Source organism: Podarcis cretensis, assembly GCF_951804945.1.
Source record: "Podarcis cretensis genome assembly, chromosome: 4".
NCBI lineage: Eukaryota > Metazoa > Chordata > Lepidosauria > Squamata > Lacertidae > Podarcis > Podarcis cretensis.
This window is the reverse complement of record NC_137173.1, coordinates 20,750,838-20,772,447: the sequence shown is the minus strand read 5'-3', so window position 1 is coordinate 20,772,447 and position 21,610 is coordinate 20,750,838. Positions and strand designations below refer to the sequence as shown.

General features: G+C 40.2%; 1 protein-coding gene across 2 annotated transcripts in view; it reads right to left on the bottom strand.

The window, feature by feature from the left end:
- DYNC2H1 (dynein cytoplasmic 2 heavy chain 1) overlaps positions 1–21,610 on the bottom strand; it is a 153,275-nt gene that overhangs the window by 107,148 nt on the left and 24,517 nt on the right. For both annotated transcript variants that reach the window (XM_079973223.1, XM_079973224.1), the window contains 20 exons: positions 21,131–21,336; positions 20,318–20,473; positions 20,114–20,228; positions 19,557–19,727; positions 17,112–17,494; positions 16,743–16,875; positions 16,085–16,202; positions 15,462–15,574; positions 15,254–15,373; positions 14,225–14,375; positions 10,397–10,599; positions 9,652–9,834; positions 8,891–9,073; positions 8,138–8,361; positions 6,138–6,253; positions 5,212–5,411; positions 3,556–3,820; positions 2,932–3,139; positions 1,377–1,506; positions 20–175 (listed from right to left, as the gene is read on the bottom strand). In XM_079973223.1, the coding sequence (XP_079829349.1) occupies positions 20–175; positions 1,377–1,506; positions 2,932–3,139; positions 3,556–3,820; positions 5,212–5,411; positions 6,138–6,253; positions 8,138–8,361; positions 8,891–9,073; positions 9,652–9,834; positions 10,397–10,599; positions 14,225–14,375; positions 15,254–15,373; positions 15,462–15,574; positions 16,085–16,202; positions 16,743–16,875; positions 17,112–17,494; positions 19,557–19,727; positions 20,114–20,228; positions 20,318–20,473; positions 21,131–21,336 (3,534 nt within the window). The remainder of the gene's footprint in view (positions 1–19; positions 176–1,376; positions 1,507–2,931; positions 3,140–3,555; positions 3,821–5,211; positions 5,412–6,137; positions 6,254–8,137; positions 8,362–8,890; positions 9,074–9,651; positions 9,835–10,396; positions 10,600–14,224; positions 14,376–15,253; positions 15,374–15,461; positions 15,575–16,084; positions 16,203–16,742; positions 16,876–17,111; positions 17,495–19,556; positions 19,728–20,113; positions 20,229–20,317; positions 20,474–21,130; positions 21,337–21,610) is intronic.

Genomic DNA, 21,610 nt, shown 5'->3' with positions numbered 1-21,610 from the left:
TTTGTCTTCTCAATAATACCTCTTTTGTAAATTCCTGCCGTGATTTCATGTTGAGATTTCCACCTAGTCCTCTTATCAGGCTGATTATAAATTGTCCACGTTCAGTGCACTCATGAAGATGGGACAAACCATTCATCACTGTTCCAACCAAACTTGTTTCTACCACATAGTCATTCTGTAAAATAGAGCATGCAGTAAGCAACCTGTAAACTAGCTTGCAACAGCAGGACCAAGTTTAAGTAGGGAGGCAAATATTAACAGAAACTTGAGAGTGGCCAAGACAGCACTCAAAAGTACATATACAATCTTAAAACATCAATCTTAAAAAAGCAAGGTGTCTGGTAGAACATCTGTCTTAAGAAGCAACACATAGATTCCATCTACAGTGGTGCCTTGCAAGACGAAAAGAATCCGTTCCGCGAGTCTCTTTGTCTTGCGGTTTTTTCGTCTTGCGAAGCAAGCCCATTAGCGGATTTGCGGATTAGCGCTATTAGCAGCTTAGGGGCTTAGCTGATCAGCTGATAAGCGGCTTAGCGGATCAGCTGATAAGCGGCTTAGCGGATCAGCTGATAAGCGGCTTAGCGGCTTAGAAAAGGGGGGGGGGAGGAAAAAAAACCCGCAGGAACTCGCAAGACATTTTCGTCTTGCGAAGCAAGCCCATAGGAAATTCGTTTCACGAAGCACCTCCAAAACGGAAAACCCTTTCGTCTAGCGGGTTTTTCGTCTTGCGAGGCATTCGTCTTGCGGGGCACCACTGTACTATCTTAAAACATTTGCTCTGGTAACTACACACTCACTATAGTTAATGCTCATAGGCTCCATAATCAGCAAAGCAATGGATAAATGATGAGCAAGAAGGAAAGATAGGATGGGACTGACTCCCTCCCTCCTTCTGTCTCTCCACTCTATCACACATCAAATGTGTTCTGATCTCAGGGATACCAGATGCCTCTTGGCCCAGGAGATCAGCACTGTCCCTCAGAATGGAGAGACCCATTCTGATATCCCCTTGCCTGTTGAGGCTTTGGTCACAGTGTTATCCATGCAGATGAGCAAGATAGAATACATGTACAGAGAGACACGTGAGTACTGCTCCAAGCAAGGCAGGAAATGAAATTGGAGTTCAGCAGAGGAAGAGGCTTTAGACAAGAAAATGCTAATATCATTTCCTGCCTTTGAAACAGGAGGAGGAATTAGAACCCACTGAAATTCTTCTGACACTCAACTTAGAATTTGTCCATTTAAAATATTGATATACAGTGCTTTTTTCAATTAAAAAAACATTTAGAGGTTCTTGCATTATCCTACTCATATTGAAATACTGCCCCTCAATGAGGCCAAACTTAGACACTCTTTATATATATATTGTCACTCACCTGTTTTAGGACCCAATTTAGAGCTTTCTCAAAATAATCCCCAATCCAGTTTTCAAGATTTTGCCTGCATTCTTCGGGTTGGTTCCTTAGCCAGGATTTTATCAATGAATTAAGATCAGTATCTTCATCACTAGAATGGGACATACCTCAGATTAAAGCAAGAATATATGTTGCCATAAACCAATATATAAACAAGTATAGGAAGAGCACACGCAGCCTCCTTGCCCAAGCCTACAAACAGGAGCGAACAAAGGCTAACCGACACCCGGGGCGCTCTGTGCTGCTACGTACGACGCATGTGTGGCGTCGCTACATAGGGCGCATGTGTGGCGTCGCTACATACAGCGCATGCGTGTGACACTGTGCATGCATTGTATGTAGTGGTTTGCTGCCGGTACTGCCCGAGCGCCATATGGATGGTGGCTAGATCCTCTGCTCATGGCTGCAGTGGCAGTGGAGGGATCTTTCACTTGCAGCTGTAGCGGCGACGGAGGGATCCCACCACTGTCCATACGGTGCCCAAGCGGCGCCAGCAGCAAACTGCTATGTACAGCGCATGTGAAGCATTGCTATGTATAGCACATGCGTGCGACACTGCACATGCATTGTACGTAGCAGTTTGCCACCGGTGCCACTCGAACGCCATATGGACGGTGGCAGGATCCTCTGCTTGTAGCTGCAGCTGCGAACAGAGGATCCGCCACATGCAGCTGGGGAGGCGTGGTGGCTGTTTGCACCACCGCGTCTGGGGGTGGCGGGGCAAGCACCCCATGGGGTGCCTTGTCTCACACACACACACCCGACATGGCACCCGGGGCATACCGCCCCCCTGCCTCCCTTGCGACCCCCTACAAACAAGCCCAGAAGTCTTATATTTGCCTTTTGAATTGCAGCTAAATGGTTTATTTAAATAAAATAATCTTCCATGTCATCAGTACTGAAAATTATGTTTGACAGCTTCAGAACAAGCCAAGCTATTAAGCATACTTCAAACTACACCTTCATGTCTTAACATGTTCCAAAGCTGCTAATTACGATTTCCTGGTTTTGGATGAAATGGAAAACCATAGTTTACTGAAGACTTCCTGGCTTGTTCACTTGCTCATGCAAAGAAAGAAGCAAAAAAACTATGTGGCAGCTATGTCTTCTTCATATCTCAGCTTATTAAACCCAACATGGCCAACTATCTAATTGGTGTTTCTTTGAAGCCCTCTTTGAAGTTGTTAATATGCATAATAATCCCATTACAGTTGCTGTCAGACCCACAACTCAATTTAAAGGGAACAATATGGAGAGGTCACCAATTCCATGTATGTAGTGAAGCCTGCCAATAACATTTGTGTGAGAGTGTTGTGCTTTTAAGAGACACTACCTACCTTCCAAATGAGCAACAAGCAAATGGAAACAATGAAGGGACAATGGAATGAAACAATGGTTGGTTAAAATAATGTGTGTATTTTAAATTAACTTTACCTCAAATTTTGTTCAACCTTCCTTAGAATATATAATCACTGAAAATCACTCTAATGCACATCTATGTCAAATGTCAAATTACCTTAGGAAGATCATCCCCATTCGAGATATTGTGGCAGGAGAAGCACAACTCAAATCATGGGTTTCAAAAACGAAGTTCACATTTGGGCCAAACTGAATTCTTTCTCCACTAGGCATAGTAAGTAGACGGTTGTCATCAAGGACAGAATTCAAGGACTCAATCCACTCGGGATCTATGTCACCATCACATATTATCCATGAAGTAACATCTATTTACAAACAGTAACCAAACATTGTATCTCAAACAAGTCACTTTTCAGTAGGAGTTCAAATTAGATTTATTTTAACATTTGCAATTGGAGTGGATACAGGGGACGGCAAGTATAAATTCTGAGGAATTCCAATGTGTGCAACTGCATGTATGAACAAACAAGTAGATCAAGCCAGATGAATATGCTCTCTCTAACCACATGCTTATAAATGGCTACAATGCAAACAATTCTTATTGTCCCCATAGTCGTTTTCTTATTTATGGTGATATCATAAGATCGACGAAACTTAGAATTATAATTCTATTCACACTTTAATACGTACAGTGGTGTCTTATTTCAGAGTAATCAAGATTAGGATCTAAAAATAAAACTCCTTGTTTATGAAAGCCAAGATTTCTAATTCACAGACGTACCTGCTGGTTCACGTACCACTTGTCGAGCACTGTTTGTAAGCACACCATCAGACCATTCTCTGGTGTCCATGTCTATATGGCCTAGTAGCTGGCGGCGAGGCATAGCTTTGGGATTCATGGTATATTGTTTCACTACTTTGCCAACTTTCCCAAGTGCAGCCCTCAACATTCTCCAGAGGGTTGATTTCCCTGCACCGCTTGGGCCTACAATAACTACCCCCATCCTCTGGCGTAGTTGCTCATACAATTCCAAAACTTTCTTGATCTTTACCAAAAAGAAAAAGTAGAAGGATAAAACACACTTAAATGTTTATAGACATCATCCCTCAAACAAATAAGGAGCAGATAATAAGACATTTTCAAGTTTTTGTTTACCTTTTAAAAACAAAAAGGAACATCAAGTACTGGTTCCTTTCACTTTGGGTGAACAAGGCACTTGATATTCTGGATTAACTCATCTCACGACCCAAGGAAGAAAGGAACATGTAACCAAGTTATGGCATTTAGTCCAGATCAGATGATTGCCCCCTAATTCTGTCCCATGACCAAGCTTAAGAAAAAAGACTGAGGGATATCCACAGCCAATTAGATAATGACATCTGAGAATAGAACCTTGGTCCCTCATCCTGCCTCCCAGGGGACTGGCACAAGTCAAAGCTCTCTGCCAAGCCAAGCCTAGTTGCTATAGCCAAGTGTGCCTTGGGTGCCTCATTCATCCCAAACCAGAATGAATCTTCAAAGCCAGGAACCCATGTTCCTTTATCCATTTACAGTGGGAGAGGCATCCAAGAGTGTGGAATGTGCCCTAGCTAACTTGATCTCTAGGGTGGGAACTGGATACAGTATGCTTCCTTTTTTCTTTTTCTTTTTTTGCAGGGTTCGTTTTGACAGAGGGAAACCAGAAAAGAAGAAAAATAGCAGAGAGAGAACAAAAGACTCCCCCCCCCCCAATCTGAATTAAAAGAGGACACTGTAGGAGGCAGAAAGGAAATGACCGATCAGCAAAAAAAAGTGAGTAAAGGTACCTAGTGGTTTGAGACCACGAATACAGTTCTGTCCTGGGCTAAGGCAGGTAACTTTTCTGTTGCAAACAATGATCACAGGGTTGTTTGCAACATAAAAATACATAACATAACAGCAAAAGAGGGGGGGATTAACACCCCCTCCCATGGAAGGAGTCATCTGACCAAGTCTAGACCACAAAATTAGTTCACCTGTTCCATTTTCCTGAGCAATGTGAGGAGGTAACTAAAACAACTGGATGCTTCTTTCACACAATTAGATAATAAAATCATTGCTTCTAGTGTCTTTAAATTGCATGGAGGGATTTTGTGTCAAGCAATTCAGATCAGATCAAGAACTAAATTATTTTGACTCTAATCTTACAGGTTTGCAAGGGTAAGTGCCACAAGAATCAATGAAGCTTATTAAAATGTAACTTAGTAAAATATTTTTACGTTTGATTTTACATATATACATTTTGCATATATTCATTTACATAAACCGCAAACGTATTTCCAATAACTACAGAATTAATATTTTTTTCCTTTAGTATTTTTATAACCACAACAGATTCACTATAAGTTTCTTAAGACTTTTAGGCAAAGACCAAACTCAAGGTATTCAGTATCAGTTAGGGTTGTAGCTGATACTTACCTGAGTAGATATAATTTCCAAATTGGCCTCCTCAAAGACTTCTCGTAAAGCATTATTTAGCTCTGCATAATCTACATCCTTGAAGTCAATACCAGGAAAGACATCTCTAACTAATGCATCAAACCGTGCACAATCTGCAAACGTAAGCTTTGACATCGTATTGAGTCGCAGTGCTTGGACTACAATATGGCTTTCATTTACTACATGGGAGAAAAGATAAGAGGATACAATTTAATTTCTTCGTGCTTCTAGATGTAAGAGAAACACACTAGTTTGGTGTCTAGCATCACAAAATAATGCAATCCCTACAGAAGGTGGATTTGTAATGCCTTAAATTTCACATGGAAATTCAGTGACAAAAGGATAAGAGCTGCATGATATACTGAATATGAAAATATTCAGCAGTGTGGTGAAGACATTAATTCTTAGGTTTATGCCACAACTCATAAGAAAGCTATGGTCTTTTTAACAATAAGCTCAACAACTCAGAAAAAAATAACTAATTGTTAATGCAAACCCACTGTGCCAAGCATTGTCTACTGTTTGACAGGACACCAGTTTCAACAAACTTCCTATTTTTTTATATTTCCCTATGACTTCAAAAGACATTAGGATTCCTGTAGCTATGTTAGATAATACACTACCGTGAAGCAGCATCTAACTTTGGCTCTTATTTGAAGCAACTAGGTTCCTGAGAATGGAACTAGGAATCAAGAGCAATGTGGGTATTACCAGCGGTCATGGTAATACGTTAACTCCGTGTGAACCTGGCCACAGCTCTTCCAATGACTGTGGGTCAGTTGCAGGATTCTAATTGTGGGGGGAAAGATTTTACATCTGGCGTCAAAAAGATTCCCACAAAAACAGAATGCTTGAATTTGAGAAGTTCTATAAAGATACAAAGAAAGACAACGTCAAAGTTTTACCTGTCTCTTTCATTCCATTTTTTTTCAACTGTCGAAGAAGGTTCCCACATCCCCTCAGAACAGTCTTCAGTGCTCGCAAGCCCCAATCATAATGCTGCTGAGGTGTCAAGAGTTCCCTGATTTTTTTTTTAAAAAAACAGTCATATTTTAATGCTTTCTCCATGTACAATCATTGGTCTACTTCCTTTTAGTACTTGTGAAGAAATCAAAAGCTTTAATAGAGTAACGAAGAGATGCAAAACCAGGGGCTAAGTTAGAACCCAACATTAAACCATGGTTAGTTCAGCTTAACTCCACTGTCAGAAGTGGTTCTATTATTTCTGCATTGCAGGCGGTTGGACTAGATGAACTCAGGATCCCACTCAACAATTCCGTGGTTCTATGATTCTGAATGCCAGTTGCTAGAAACCACAGAAGGGGAAGAGTGTTGTTGTGCTCAGATGTTGGTAAGGGCTTCCCATAGGTATCTGGCTGGACACTGTGAGAAGCAGACATTGCATTAGATAGGCCACTGGCCAGGCTCACTAACTACAGTTCATCTGAAACCATAGTTTGAAACTGGATTATGAATCTCAGCTTGCATTAACTATGGTATATTATTATGTCAAAGCACATAATAATCATCATTTGCTGTGTCACTCTGTGCCTTCTGCCTCAATGGCTACAAAGATTAAAGGGAAGAGCAGCTGGAACACAAAACTAATAGTGTAGATAAGAGACATTCAACAGCACTTTCACACAAATCTATCTTTCATCTACCCAGCAACTGACTCCCTTCTCTGTCCATACCTCTCATTAACAAGAGTCTCCAATCCAATTGCCAGTTGTAATTACTACAATAACTTTATAATAAGGGCGGGGAGCCTTTTTGGCTTGTGGGACCAGATTCTTATCTCCCCCCACTGCATGGGTCAACTTTGACAGGGAGTTGAGCCAGACAATCATCTTAATGACAACAGGTGATTGACAGTTGGGTGGACTGCCCCACCTTTCAAAGTTGGTCAGCAAGGGTGGGGGAGCTAGTTACAGAGCAGGATTTAACCTCATTCATCCCCTGATGGGACGTGGGTGGCGCTGTGGGTTAAACCACAGAGCCTAGGACTTGCTGATCAGAAGGTCGGCGGTTCGAATCCCCGCGACGGGGTGAGCTCCCGTTGCTCAGTCCCTGTTCCTGCCAACCTAGCAGTTCGAAAGCACGAAGTGCAAGTAGATAAATAGGTACCGCTCTGGCGGGAAGGTAAACGGCGTTTCCGTGCGCTGCAATGGTTTTGCCAAAAGCGGCTTAGTCATGCTGGCCACATGACCCAGAAGCTGCACATCAGCTCCCTCGGCCAGTAAAGCGAGATGAGCGCCACAACCCCAGAGTTGGCCACGACTGGACCTAATGGTCAGGGGTCCCTTTACCTTTACCTATCCCCTGATGGGTGTGGAGTTGAGCTATGTGGAGGAGTTCCCTGAATGAAACTAGTATCAGCAGCAAACCTAGCAGGATTTAACACCACCACATCAGTCAATGAGCAGGGAACTACCACATGCAGCTCAACTGAGCTGATCCCACCTATCAGCTGACATCAAGGTGACATCAGTTAATTGACAGGTAGGTGTGGTTTCAAAAGGACGGCCTCATGAGCCAAACAGGAGCCTCTGACAGAGGCCCCCCACCTCTGCCCTATAAAGTTAGTCAGTATTACGATGCTTGTATTGGGGAAGGAGATGTAAGTCAGTAATTCCCCTAAAGCCAGTCAGGAAATTGATGCATGGGCTGGCATTTGAACCTGGGTCTTCCAGCTCATAGCACCTACCCTTAATGAATATGCTACACTAGATCAAAAGAAGAACACAAGAATGCTTCACAGCCATGACTTCCCCCTCTACGATTTTTAGTATTCAGGAATAGCAAAGTACTATGTGAGGTGATATTAAAGAATTAGCATGCATCCCAAAGAGCCAAAGTTTATATTTCCTAAATGGACTGCCTGTAGATAGAATAAAACACCTACCTTGCTAAATTAAAAATATCCACTAATTTTCTTCCCAGAGTTTTTGCATCTTTGAAACCTTCTGAATATAAAATCACTTCTGCAATGAGTTCATTATCAGGCCGAGTCATAGCAACGGGTCTAAAAAGTTGTTTGAGATTGTCGGGCAATTTCTGTCTGCCTCCATAGCCCTTTCCAGCAGGATTCATTGTGATAAAAATTCCAGAGTTGTGATCCATTTCAACCTGACATTTAAAAAATGCATTCATAAGGGACTTATGAAACAATTGTGTATCTAATGACTATTTGGCAAAGTCCCCATGTATTCTCATTCCCCATTTGCCAGAAACGGCAAGAAACAACTCTACCCTGAAGCTATTTCTTCACATCTTCCTTTGAAGCACCAGCAACAGCCACTGACTCAAACAGGACATTGTACTAAAGAAGCAGTTGTTCTGATCCACTGGTGCCAAACAAATACATTTTAGACATCTAAAATTCTAATTACTAAAATCCTTCGAATTATACTAGTTTACAGTTAGGACAATTCTTTGACCTTTACAGTTTTTCTCATGCAAAAAAAAAAAAAAAAGGTTTCATAAGAAATTTAGAAGAAAGAAAAAAGTAGATGGGGTCCAAGGATGGTTCTTTCACTCATTAAGATCCTACAGATTAGAGTGTCACTGCAAAGGTACAGGAACAGACAAGGTACATAACCCTAAATAAAGAAAATGGCAGAACTGTTGTAAAAGAGGATAAAATACCATACTTTACCTCCTTTCCAAGTAACTCACACACAGGTTGGTGTTTCTTTAAAGCATGTTGAATTGTCTGGATCTGCATAGATACAGCAGACAGAACAGCTTCCTCCAGCCGGTTGAACTCATCAAAACAGCCCCAGGCTCCACATTTCACTAAACCAACAAATATTCGCCCCATAGATTTCACATCAATGCCCTTGAAATAAGAATGTTAGTTAAGATATGGAACCTTCAGTATTCAATTTCCTATTTGAAAAGTTTTAATAAATGTATTGAAGGGGGGAGTAATGGTATTTGAAAAATACATTAGGGCCTATTCAGACATTGCTTCCCTCTCCCACTCCTCATGCATGGGGGGACTAGTTCGCACACAGGTCTTAGTTTTGCATACTTCCTACTTCACTCCTGTTACTGCAAGATAGCACATAAACTAGGAGATTCTGCCTTAATTTAAACATAGGCTCTGTGTTTATCTTTCACATGCTTACAAGGAATCACAGATGGCACTGGGGGAGCAAAAGGAAACATGAGAGCCCAAGACCCACTCTTGATTTTGTCACACGCAGAGGTCTGCGGCAGGGGCAAATACTGTCTGAACATTGTTGTATTTATTAATAGAGTAACATTATAAATTATTGTTAATTCAGGATAATTTTACTTTGCTTTTCACAACCTGACTTCAAAAGGGACTTGCAAAAATATAGCATCAAAAATAAAGCAGCAGTAGCTTATAAAAGCCAAAACGAGGACTTGGAATTGAATATGCTGTCTCACCTCATCACAATTAAAAACTAAAACTTGTCTTCCAAGCAGTCCTCCCAGAGCCTTTACAGATTCTGTCTTGCCAGTTCCTGCTGGACCATAAGGATTCCCTCCGAGGCCCATCTTCATAGCTTGGGTAAGTGTGAGGTAACACTTATCAGTTAATGGCGTGTAAACAAGCTTTGGCAAATTACCCTAATGACATAAAGAAACATATCTTATCACCCAGCACAATAAGATCAAATTTACAATCCTAGCTCAATCGCACAGATGTAAAATAGACAACAGAACTGCAAACTCCAAATAAGTAATAATCTCAAATGTCAAATATGAGGGAAACCATACAAATGTGCATAAGTCTATATTTCCTGAAGTCGCCCACAAATCTGTTAGCTTGCCATGGAAGGAAGGAAGCACACCATGAAGTGAAAGAGGTACCTTATGTATGTCATACGGCTGAACAGTTGATTATTAAAAAAGGTAAACAAAAATGGCTATTACAGTTGATGGGGACCATGTTATCAAGAGCAAACACAAATGAAAATAATTATCCATTCATTCTGGGATACAGGAGTCAAGAAATGTTTCAAGCACTTCAGCTAGTGAGCAAGGATGACTATAGTTTTTGCTCCCCTTAAATAATATGGAATGTGCTATGAAGGAGGGATGGGGAAAGCAGTAGTATTTCTGAATGCAAGAAAAATGCATGATTAGGAGATTCCTGCAATAAATTTTGAAACTGAAATGAGAACAGTACCTGATACTCATAAGTGTACTCGAGTTCAGCATCCACCATTTGAATGTAGCATCTTTGATTCTTTAGATAAAACCTGAGTTGCTTCTTCCAGGCCCAGTCATCATTGCTCTGCACCTGGGCTTCATTTAGCTGCCGCACAGTATCAATGTTATGAATAACATCAAGAATAAGAGCTTTAAGCTTCAGCTCAAGGATCCCAGATTCTGAAGATAAATAATATTATTTCCAGGAGACCATTAAGCAGACCATTAAAAGTTTAAAAGCAATTATATCAGCCTCTTCTTTATCTTGCTTTATCCAATCATAAGCTTCTCATTAACGCTTACAAATAAAATGTAACAAAAGGAGGGAAAGTGTCACCCATTGTATACAATGTAACTATTGGACTTCCGGGTTAGCGCCATCGGCAATGGCGGAATTCCTCTGATCCAGAGGAACCCGCTCCGCGAAAATTGGGTCTTGCCGCCGCGGCGAAGGCAGAGACTCTTTAAAAATCCCAGGCGGAGGAAGAAGAAGAAGAGTTTGGATTTGATATCCCGCTTTATCACTACCCGAAGGAGTCTCAAAGCGGCTAACATTCTCCTTTTCCTTCCTCCCCCACAACAAACACTCTGTGAGGTGAGTGGGGCTGAGAGACTTCAAAGAAGTGTGACTGGCCCAAGGTCACCCAGCAGCTGCATGTGGAGGAGCGGAGACGCGAACCCGGTTCCCCAGATTACGAATCTACTGCTCTTAACCACTACACCACACTGGAGGAAGCCTGGGAACCTGGGATTCGGCTGACACCAGGAGCGCCCCCCCTACACGCAAGGAAACCCCTTTTTTGGGGACCTGAAGCGATGTGGGGTGAGCGGCGCGGTGTTTTGAATAGACCACTATTTTTACGGAGTGAAGCCGCACAGCTGTTGCCGGAGAGCGCTGACTTTTTCCTGGGGACAATTGGACTCTAAACAAGTACCCGTGAGTAGAACGGAAAATTGGGCTAAGAAACACTTTAATTTGGCATTCAGCAGGAAGGTCCTAAATAGGAAGTCCGTCTTCCGCTTTTGTAAATAGTCTGAAGCAAAAATCGTGCAAGCCAATGTCTGGAAAGTTGTACATAAAGGTTTTTAATTCCTCCTGTTTTGATCATCTAAACCCCTCTTGGAAGCAGGAGTAAAGAGGGGAAATTTGACTGTTCAAGCCTGCAGGAGAGAGAGTAAAGAAAGATAAATTTCCACCGTCTCAAACCTGGGAACGGGGTGTCAGAGACGGAGATTTTTGGTGAAGTTCATTGACTGTGAATGGAACATCTTTTGACAGTTAGTTGAAGAAGAGAAACAAATTGATTCCAATGTTGCCTTTTGCATTTAAAAGAAACAAAAAATCTGAAAAATGAAAGTAATTTTTCTTTGTTGGATCTGCTTTTAAAAGATGGATACAAATAGAAATTGCCTCCTCTAGAGGGAGCTTGTTAAATTGTTGCTGGAGTCGTTCTGGGGATTTTACAGCTGTGGAGATTAGGATCGTGGGACCAGACTGTGACCTTGAACAAAAATGTGTTTGGAAGAAGTTTTGGTGCTTGCTTTTTGCAAGACAAGTGCTTTGTTGGAGCAGATGCATGAGAAGATGGATTTGATGACTGTTGCAGTCAGAAACTTTGGACAAACAGTGAATATGTATACAGAAACCATCCAGGAGCCAACTCAGGAATCTGTTTTGATAGAGCAAGTGCAAACGCAGAAGATAATGGAGGAGGCTGCTGTTGAACCTCAAGTAACACAAATGGAGAGGCCCGAGGCCCTACAGGAGCATAAGTTATTGTTGTTGAAGGCTGAATTTGAAGTGGGCCAGGGGGGGTCTGGAGTTGTGGGGGCCCCTTAAGTTTGGAAGGACTTTGAAACATGCTTTTAAATATTTTCTGGACTACACTGTTGACTGTGGGGAATGGGACTGTGGGGAATTGGCCGATCTGCTGAGGAGAGATGGAGATATTTTTGAGTTGGAACATCCCTGAGACCTACTCCTCAATGAGAAAGGAAAGAAATTAAGAAAGAGATCTACAAGAGACAAGGTAAAGTGCAAGTACAAACAAGAAGAAGACCTGCAGAAGGGACATGGAAAAGACTTAAGAGCCTCGGATATAAGATTACCAGGTTGATGGACTAGATGGAATGGACAGTAAGGACTGACATAACCCGAGACCAGGAAGAAAAGACGCTGGAGGAAGATTGGAAGAAAACTTTTTAAAAATTTATTTTGCGAATTAGTGTAAAATTAATGAGTATTAGGAAAAATGTTGGAATGAAAATATTTGGCTTTAGCAGAAATGTTATAAGGAATTATGTATAAATAAATATTAAGTTTTAAGTCTTAAGGTATTTTTGGGAAGATAAGGTTAAAATAAACTAAGGTAAACTGAATGACAGAATATAGTGAAAGATGGAAAGGATTTGCTGAGTTAATTAATAGGTTAGACTGTTAAGACAAACTATTTAAAAAAAAGAGAGGATGGAAAGAATTTGCTGAAATAAATAACTAAACTAGAATCCAAAAGGGAGGTGTGAGGAGGTCGATGAAACAAGTTAATGAAAGATAAAGATATGGAATATTGTGTTTTTATTGTTATTGTTGTATTGATTTTTATGTCCCCCCCCTTTTAAGTATTGTTATATATGCTTTGAAAATTTTCTTTTGTTGTTGTTGCTTTCTTCTTTTTTCTTTCTCTGTAATTTTTGAAACTTCTAATAAATATCATTAAAAAAAAATACAATGTAACTATTTAACAGAAGATGTAATTTTTTTAGGATCTGAATTTAGAAGCAGCTTGCCAAGTGGCTTATCTTATAGTATTAATTTTTAATAATTATTTATACCTCGCTCATCTGGCTGGGTTTCCCCAGCTACTCTTATGGTATACAGTGGTACCTCGGGTTACATACGCTTCAGGTTACATACACTTCAGGTTACAGACTCTGCTAACCCAGAAATAGTACCTCAGGTTAAGTACTTTGCTTCAGGATGAGAACAGAAATTGCGCGGCGGCAGCAGGAGGCCCCATTAGCTAAAGTGGTGCTTCAGGTTAAGAACAGTTTCAGGTTAAGAACGGACCTCCGGAACGAATTAAGTACTTAACCCGAGGTACCACTGTACATTAAATGGTTTACATTACAGTTAGCATTGGAACGTCTACTTCAAATGGATTAGAGGATCAAACCTCTCACCCAGCAGATGCCCAGATGTCATATCCATTATTTTTAACCTAAAATTATTGGTTGTGATAAACAGATGAGGTAGTAGTACACCTATGAACTGAGAACTACCACCCCATCACCAACTTTCCCTTTTAGGACAAAATGTTTCCCTTGGGGAAGCGTAAGTACCACCTGAGGACACCTTACATGCACAAGGAATCCTACATCCCCCGACCTGGACTTTGAAGTCAGGAGAGGGGGTCTTTCTGGGTGTTCTAGGTGAATCAAAATGTTAGGATGTGCTGACCTGTGATGGTTCCATAGTTCACTGATGATATATGGCAATTCATTGATAATGTTAATTGTTCGATTGTAATTTCTCTCTCTAATATATTGTTTTATACTATTTTGGAAGCCACTGTGATACCTTTGCAATATAGAGCAGTCAAAATGAAATACTACGCATTAATCACATAGAAAACAATTCTGAATTACAGTCAAAATGGGTACAACCATACAAAATTACAGCCGTCATTCCGATTGTACAATTAAGGGGATAAAAATTTTAATATAATTATTAACAGCAAGTGTGTTTCAGTTATGAGAAAATAATTTCAAGCCTGGGGGAAAAAGCCATTGCAATCCTCTTTCATACCTGTATTGCCTGAATCTTCTGTATTAGTGTCTATGCTGGTGTAATGCTCCAATTTAGCCATCAGTTCTAATTCTAACTGTTGCAAATTACCTTCTTTGATTGCACATTCAACATCTTCTGTGAACTGAATTTGTTCAGCTAAACAAATAATCTATTGGGAAAACAATATTCATAAGCAAGAATGGATTTATATGTATTCAGTGACAGATGCTTCAACAAATCTTAGCACTTCATTCAGTGTTAAGCAAACTTCAAACCCACACTACTCCTCTGCTAAAACATACTAATAAGCAAAGAGCTCTTCAAGTAGCTGGTTAACCATCTAATGTATGGTTTTTTTAAGAAGCAAATTGCACTGAGTTCAATGGGGCTTAGTTCCAGCTAAAGGGGACTAAGTCATTTTTTTAAAAATGTATGGAAATAAAGGGTTATGATTATTTGTTTGAAGACAGTAATAATCTGGAGGTTCAGATTGAGCTTCTATGCAACAGCTACAGGCTACAGGCACCATAAGTGACTGGTAAGAGTCACCCACCATTCAGCCTGGAGTAGAGTGACTCAAACAGGCAGCTCTTGGCTGCAAGCTGTTGTAGCTCACTGCACCATTCACAGAAGCACTGGGAGTTGTTTGCAAAAACCAAGAGACTTCAATCCTGCCTGGGGTCTGCTGGGGTTCTGGGAACAGAAGGTAGCAATGCAGTAAGTTTATGGTCATGCCCTTAACTTTTAGGTTTCCATTAAATATTATTTAAAGCCAGCCCAGATGAAGCTTCAGTTACTATTGGGCTTCTTAAAAATACAGCATTCCAACAAACAAACAAAGGTGTTCCCACCTTTACCAGTACCAAAACTGTGCCTAACCTTTAAAGATAAATGAATAAAATCCAATACAACTATCTGTTAACCTCAGCTTTAATTCAAAGTGCACAAAAATATTATTTCTTTTCAAGTCAGATATTCCTCCAAATGCAGTCTCTCCTTAAACAATTTTAATAACTACCATATTGCAAAAGAAGGAAGAAAAACTACCTGTGAGGGGAAAAGTGATGGATCAATTGAACCCTGAGTTCTTTTCCCAGCAGTTACGCAGTCACACAGTAATTGTTTCAGTGTTTCTTTCATCACTGAAGAAAGCTTGTTTAGCCAAACCTAGCAAATAACATAAAAGGAAACATCACAAATCACACTTACTTCTCCCAGCTTGTGTTATTATTATGTTTGGAGTCTATTTTCTCACCTCAACATCATTTGATAGGAGGATTTTATTTTTTAAAGGTACAACTTCGCCTTCTAAAGATTTCATTGCAAGAATGTTTTTAAAGTCCTCATCAAAGCTCACACTGTGAATTCCTGTTAATTAACAGCATAATATTCAGTTAATGAAGTATAATCTACTCCATGTTATTAGATTACAATAAAGCTTTTATACTACAGTACTATGTTTCATAAGAGAGGATTCAGTGTCTAAATAAATGTGTTCGTAATTAATGACACAATTTTATTAAAAGGTTCATCATTGTTATATGCATGCATGCATAAATGACAAGACAATTATTATTTTTTAAAAGCAAGACTTCTGAAGAAAGATTTTCATCAGCCTTCTGTGGCTCAGGTGTTATACTTGAAGTATTTTCCAATTTTTCCATATCAAATGCTAAAAAGGAACTCTTTTTTATTATTTGAAAGTGAAGATGATTGTAACTAAAGGTGCTTTGAAGGCTTCTATTGCCAGGAAACTAAGAACTGACTGCCAGCTGCTCCTAGATATATGCAGGTTTGTAAACCCTTGCACACAACATTGTTTTATGAATGAATTGTTTCCCATGTGGCATCCTGAAGCAATGAAACGACTCAACTTACCAGCAAAAAGCTTCTTCAGGTGAGATTGAATAACTAAAGGATTGGTAGACTGTCCCAAGATTTCTAGAAGATCATCGTCCCCAATAAAATAGAATCTAGGAAATGCAGAGCGCTTTTCCTATTTCAAAATAGATGAATTCATTCTGATTATGCTAATATCATATTCCGCACTTTCTTACAAATGAAAATAGGCATAGCTCTGTACTTTTAACTTTGCTATCCATGTACCAAGGTATGCTGGCCAAACAGCCCACCCATTCTTATAGATTGCTGCAAGCACCTCTCTGCTTGTTATATGCTGCATTTATTTGATAAGGCAATTGCCTCTCCTACACTGACAGGAGTTTATGTTAATAAAATACCCCAAACAATTTATTTTTAAGTAATATATATCTAATAGAACCAGAGGCCATTCTGTGCTGCCTGCTTTTCTGCATGCCCCCCTGCCCACGACATTCACCAGCCTGTAGCAACTAGGATTGCTCAATCCTCACTGGGCTGTTTGGGTCTTTCGTTTTTGTTTTTGCCCTTTTAGGTTGCTTCTATTTTTCCCTACTTCTACAATCCTTGGGATGCACCAACACATTCTTTCGTGTTTCTCAGTGACCCTATTCTGACTCCATCTATGTCAGCTCACTATTAGATTAGAAATGTTTACCTCCAAGAATTCATTTAAGGATTTCTGACATCTCTGAAGCTGGTCAAGAATAGTGATCAAGGCATTTCTTATTCCTGCTCGAGCATTCAAGGATGTTATGCGGTTGTCAAGCTTGATATCTAACAATATTGATCTTTTAAAAGAACAGGGGTGGGGGTGTAAAAATATGTCATTATAATGTGAAAAATCATAGATTAATTCCTAAATTATTGCTGCAGTTGTATCCATGTTATAAAACTATTAATTCTGTTCCTGGGTATGAAAACGCATGAGATTAAAATAAGCTTTGCATACTTTTTTGCATTGTTTCATTCTGAAGAATGTTTTAAGATATTTGGATTGAAAGACATTGTGCAGCATAAAACTGACCTGAAGTCTTCATCGACTCTGTTGAATCGGGCTTGCTCACGAGGTAAAGCTCCACGCCCAAAAATGGGTTCCAGATAGACCCACTTCCTCTGAATTTGATTTAAATTTTGAAGATACTCATCCAGCTCAGCAAGTTTCTTCTCCCAAACAAAAACTTTATCTTGAAAACCTTTGTAATATGGAGAGTCCTTGAGTGACTGGAGGAGGCAACGATTGTCACCAACCTGGTTGACAATGTCTTTCCAGTCCTTTATCAATTTAATCATCCGGCTCTGGCTGTCTTCATAATCTGTCAATGAAAAGACAGCTCCGATTCCCCACAGCTCGAGCTCACGCAGGGCTTCTCGGATTGTAACTTCGCCATGAGCCCGACTGTTCAAATCCTGTTTTCAGACACAAATCACATTCAAGCAAATGTTTTGACTCTCATATCTACTACAGCCAAACTTAAAACAAAAAGAGATTCAGACAAATGACAAGTCATGAAATATACAGTGGTACCTCGGGTTACATACGCTTCAGGTTACATACACTTCAGGTTACAGACTCCGCTAACCCAGAAATATTACCTTGGGTTAAGAACTTTGCTTCAGGATGAGAACAGAAATCATGCTCCGGCGGCGCGGTGGCAGCAGGAGGCCCCATTAGCTAAAGTGGTGCTTCAGGTTAAGAACAGTTTCAGGTTAAGAACGGACCTCCAGAACGAATTAAGTACTTAACCCGAGTTACCACTGTAATTTGTTAATCAATACAAGATTATCTTTTCAAAATCAAACACTATGGAACAAGCTACATATTGGTACACATGTGAATGATGATTTAAGGAACTAAATAAAAGGTTCTATGACAAACGCCACCTTTTCATTCACACAACAGCCACTCCCATGAATCTTATGGAATCCACAATGTGGCTCTGAATACCAGTTGCTGAGAATCACAGATGAGCAGAATGCTGCTGCGCTGAAGTCCTGTTTGCATGCTTCCTGCAGGCATCTGAACTAGATGGGCCACTTGCCTGATCTAGCAGGATCTACTTATGTTCACACAGTGAGCCTCCTGTAACAACCTGGGAGAAACACGCTCCTCCACTTCTGTTCTATGCGGCCTAGGACCCACGTGCCTACGGGACCACCTCTCCTGTTATGCCCCGCGAAGGACCTTAAGGTCCACAAATGACAACATTTTGGAGGTCCCAAGTCGCAAGGTGGTTAGATTGGGCTCAACTAGGGCCAGGGCCTTTTCAGTACTGGCCCCAACTTGGTGGAACACTCTGTCACAAGAGACTAGGGCCCTGCGGGACTTGGCATCTTTCCACAGGGCCTGCAAAGTTTGGACTCAGTCTGACCCTTATGTTTCCCTCCCCTTATGGTTTTGATCTATGGGCTATTATTAAAATGAGGCTGCATTTTAAATTGTATTTTTAACCTGTATTTTAAATTGTTTTTTCCCCATTATGTTTTTATTGTAATTTTACTGGTGTTAGCCGCCCTGAGCCCAGCTCTGGCCGGGGAGGGCGGGGTATAAATAGAATAGAATAGAATAGAATAGAATAGAATAGAATAGAATAGAAATAATTCTATCACTCCACTCTCCTTCCACTAACTTAGGAGTCAGGAAATGATCTAAAGGAATCTGAAACCTGCTGCTCATTCTCCAGGCAGCAGTCACTCACACACTCACACAACTAGAAAAACAGGGCCACAAAATAGGAGTGTGTGTACACACACACACACACACACACACACACACACATACACACACCCCTGCTTCAGGCAAAAGACAGGAAATTGCTGAGCTAGATGGACTAATGGTCTGCCTTTGGATGGCCATTTGTCATAGGTGCTTTAGTTGAGATTCCTGCATTGCAAGGGGTTTGAACTAAATGAGGCTCGGGATCCCTTCCATCTCTACAATTCTATGATTCTATGAGCCAGAGAGTAAGGTAAGGTAAAGGTTAAGGACCGCTGGATGGTTAAGTCCAGTCAAAGGCGACTATGGGGTTGCGGCGCTCATTTCGCATTCAGGCTGAGGGAGCCGGCGTTTGTCCACAGACAGCTTTCTAGGTCATGTGGCTGTTTACCTTGCTGCCGCAGCAGTACCAACTTATCTACGTGCACTGGCATGCTTTCGAACTGCTAGGTTGGCAGGACCTGGGACAGAGCAATGGGAGCTCACCCTGGTGCAGGGATTCAAACCACCGACCTTCTGACCGGCAAGGCCAAGAGGCTCAGTGGTTTAGACCACAGCACATCCCTCTGATCCAGAGAGTGACCCCCTGAGAATGAATTGTGTTTCCCAGCTTTGGACACTAGAGGGCAACCTTGATCCACATGCCCACCATTCAGCACCACAGAAGAATGGAAACTACAAAAATGTTTTAATAGCCAAGTAACTGCTCCATATAATTTTCTGCTTCTCAGTACAACTTTGAAAAGTAATTCTTGCCTTCAGTTCTGCTGCTTTCTCCACGATGACATCAGCCACTTTTAGAAGGTCTCCAAACACCAAGTTCTCTAGACTAGTACCCTTGGGAAGACCAAGAATACGAAAGAGGTCCAGCCAATGATCTGGCGACAGATGTTCTCCTCTAACGTATTTCAAGACAGGAAGTGTCATCTTTGGCAATAAATAAAGAAAGGTATATGTATGAGTCTACCTCGTTTTAATATAACCTTGTTACATTCAGACAACTAGATTATTCTTCTGAATACTTAACAGTTATATGCATGCAAAGCATTATTAAAATCTGGAAGGAAGCTCAAAATTTATCTAACTTTCTACATGACAGAACAATTCCTTATCTTCCTGGGCTCCTTTTGCAAGAAAGGGTGGGTTAAAAATTAATTAATTAATATGAGATGCTTTCTTCTTGCACAACTATTGAATTTAACCCTCCATAAACACATATACATTTATATATAAAAACACCTCTTATAAATTTGGTACAAAGTATTCCAATACATCCTTTTTGCTTTCTTCCCCTTTTAAATTCAGCACCTTACTTTGTATGTGTCAACTTCTTTCTGCAACTTCACAGTCATTATAGTGTGTTCCTCAATCTTTCTCAGTTTGTCATGCCAGCTCAGTAAGAATTCTTCAAACAAGTAGGTCTTGCTTCTGCAATGGAACACATGTCAAAGAAAGTTCACAATGGGTCAACTACTGTTATAACCAAGGAATGCCAGCAGTTCAGAAGAAAGACAGACCTGAATGTAATCCAGTCTTCATTGGCTTTTTCTTGAAAACCTTCTTGGAATTGTTCATATAATGCCCAAATTTCTGCACAGCTCTCAATGTCTCTGCGTATTTCATCGGCTAAAGAGAAATCAGGCTCTTCTAACTCAAAGTGACAGCAGTCATTGCTGAAGGAAAAGAACATGGCAATGTTAAAATTGTATCCCAGATAAAATTTTATATCCCCCTCTTCCCTTAAAGAGCTCAGACTGGGCTAAATGGGGCTTCCAGCCACATGGCTTCAACAATGCTGAAATATCAGCTGCTCTCAAACCATTAACTGGGCCATTTTATTCTTATTACATAACTAAAGTTCTCTAGGCAACAATAGTATCCTGGCCAGGTGAACTATATAGGGTTCTACTAATGTGGATGTTTGCATTCACAAGATATCTTTTACGCAAAGCTAAAGAAAATTCAGGATCTTTCCATTCCAAAATTATAATTACTACATATATTGCCTTGCTATTTAAGCATTATAAGACCCAGAATTGACAATTTCAGGAAATGACACTTTATACATGGTTATATTCTGCTCATTATTGTCTAGCTTGCTTTCAAAAATTCTATTTACAAGACTTTATTATTTTATTTATTATTTGTTTATATTTATTAAAATCTTCATCGGTAGATCTCAGGACGGTTCACAACATAAAAATACAAGATAAAAAACACAAAATGCATAATAACAAATACAAATCACAAACCCCACCACCCCCTCACCTGTCCTGGACACCACTTATAGGGTAATACATATATTCATGCATATGGAGAAATAAACATACATTAACTTTTGTTTTGTGTTCTCAAGTTCATCAAACTCAATTTTCTTTTCTTTTATGGTCTCAGCACTCTTCTGCAGCAAATCATGATGACCTGTTTCAATTACATCATCCTTGGGTTTTAACTGGTCCCAGCGAGCTTTAAACTTCTCCAGCTCTTGAAAGTATGTATGAATACGTGACATCACATTACTTTTCATCACTTCAATCTAAAGAACAAAGAGTGAGGTTTAAAATGAAAATCTTACTACTTTCCTTGGAAAGCTTATACTAAAAGCAGACAGATGCTATCAGTCTGCCTAATAGTGCATTACAGACATATTAGAGTAGCTATTATTCAAACTAGCATTGCCATATTTTATATTTCATAGAAAAGGAATTATGTAGATACACTTGTCACAGAGCCAACTCACGACAGTAAAATGTGGATTTGGTGGCAAAATCACATTTGGTGCTGTGCAGTGGGTCAAGTGGTCCTCAAAG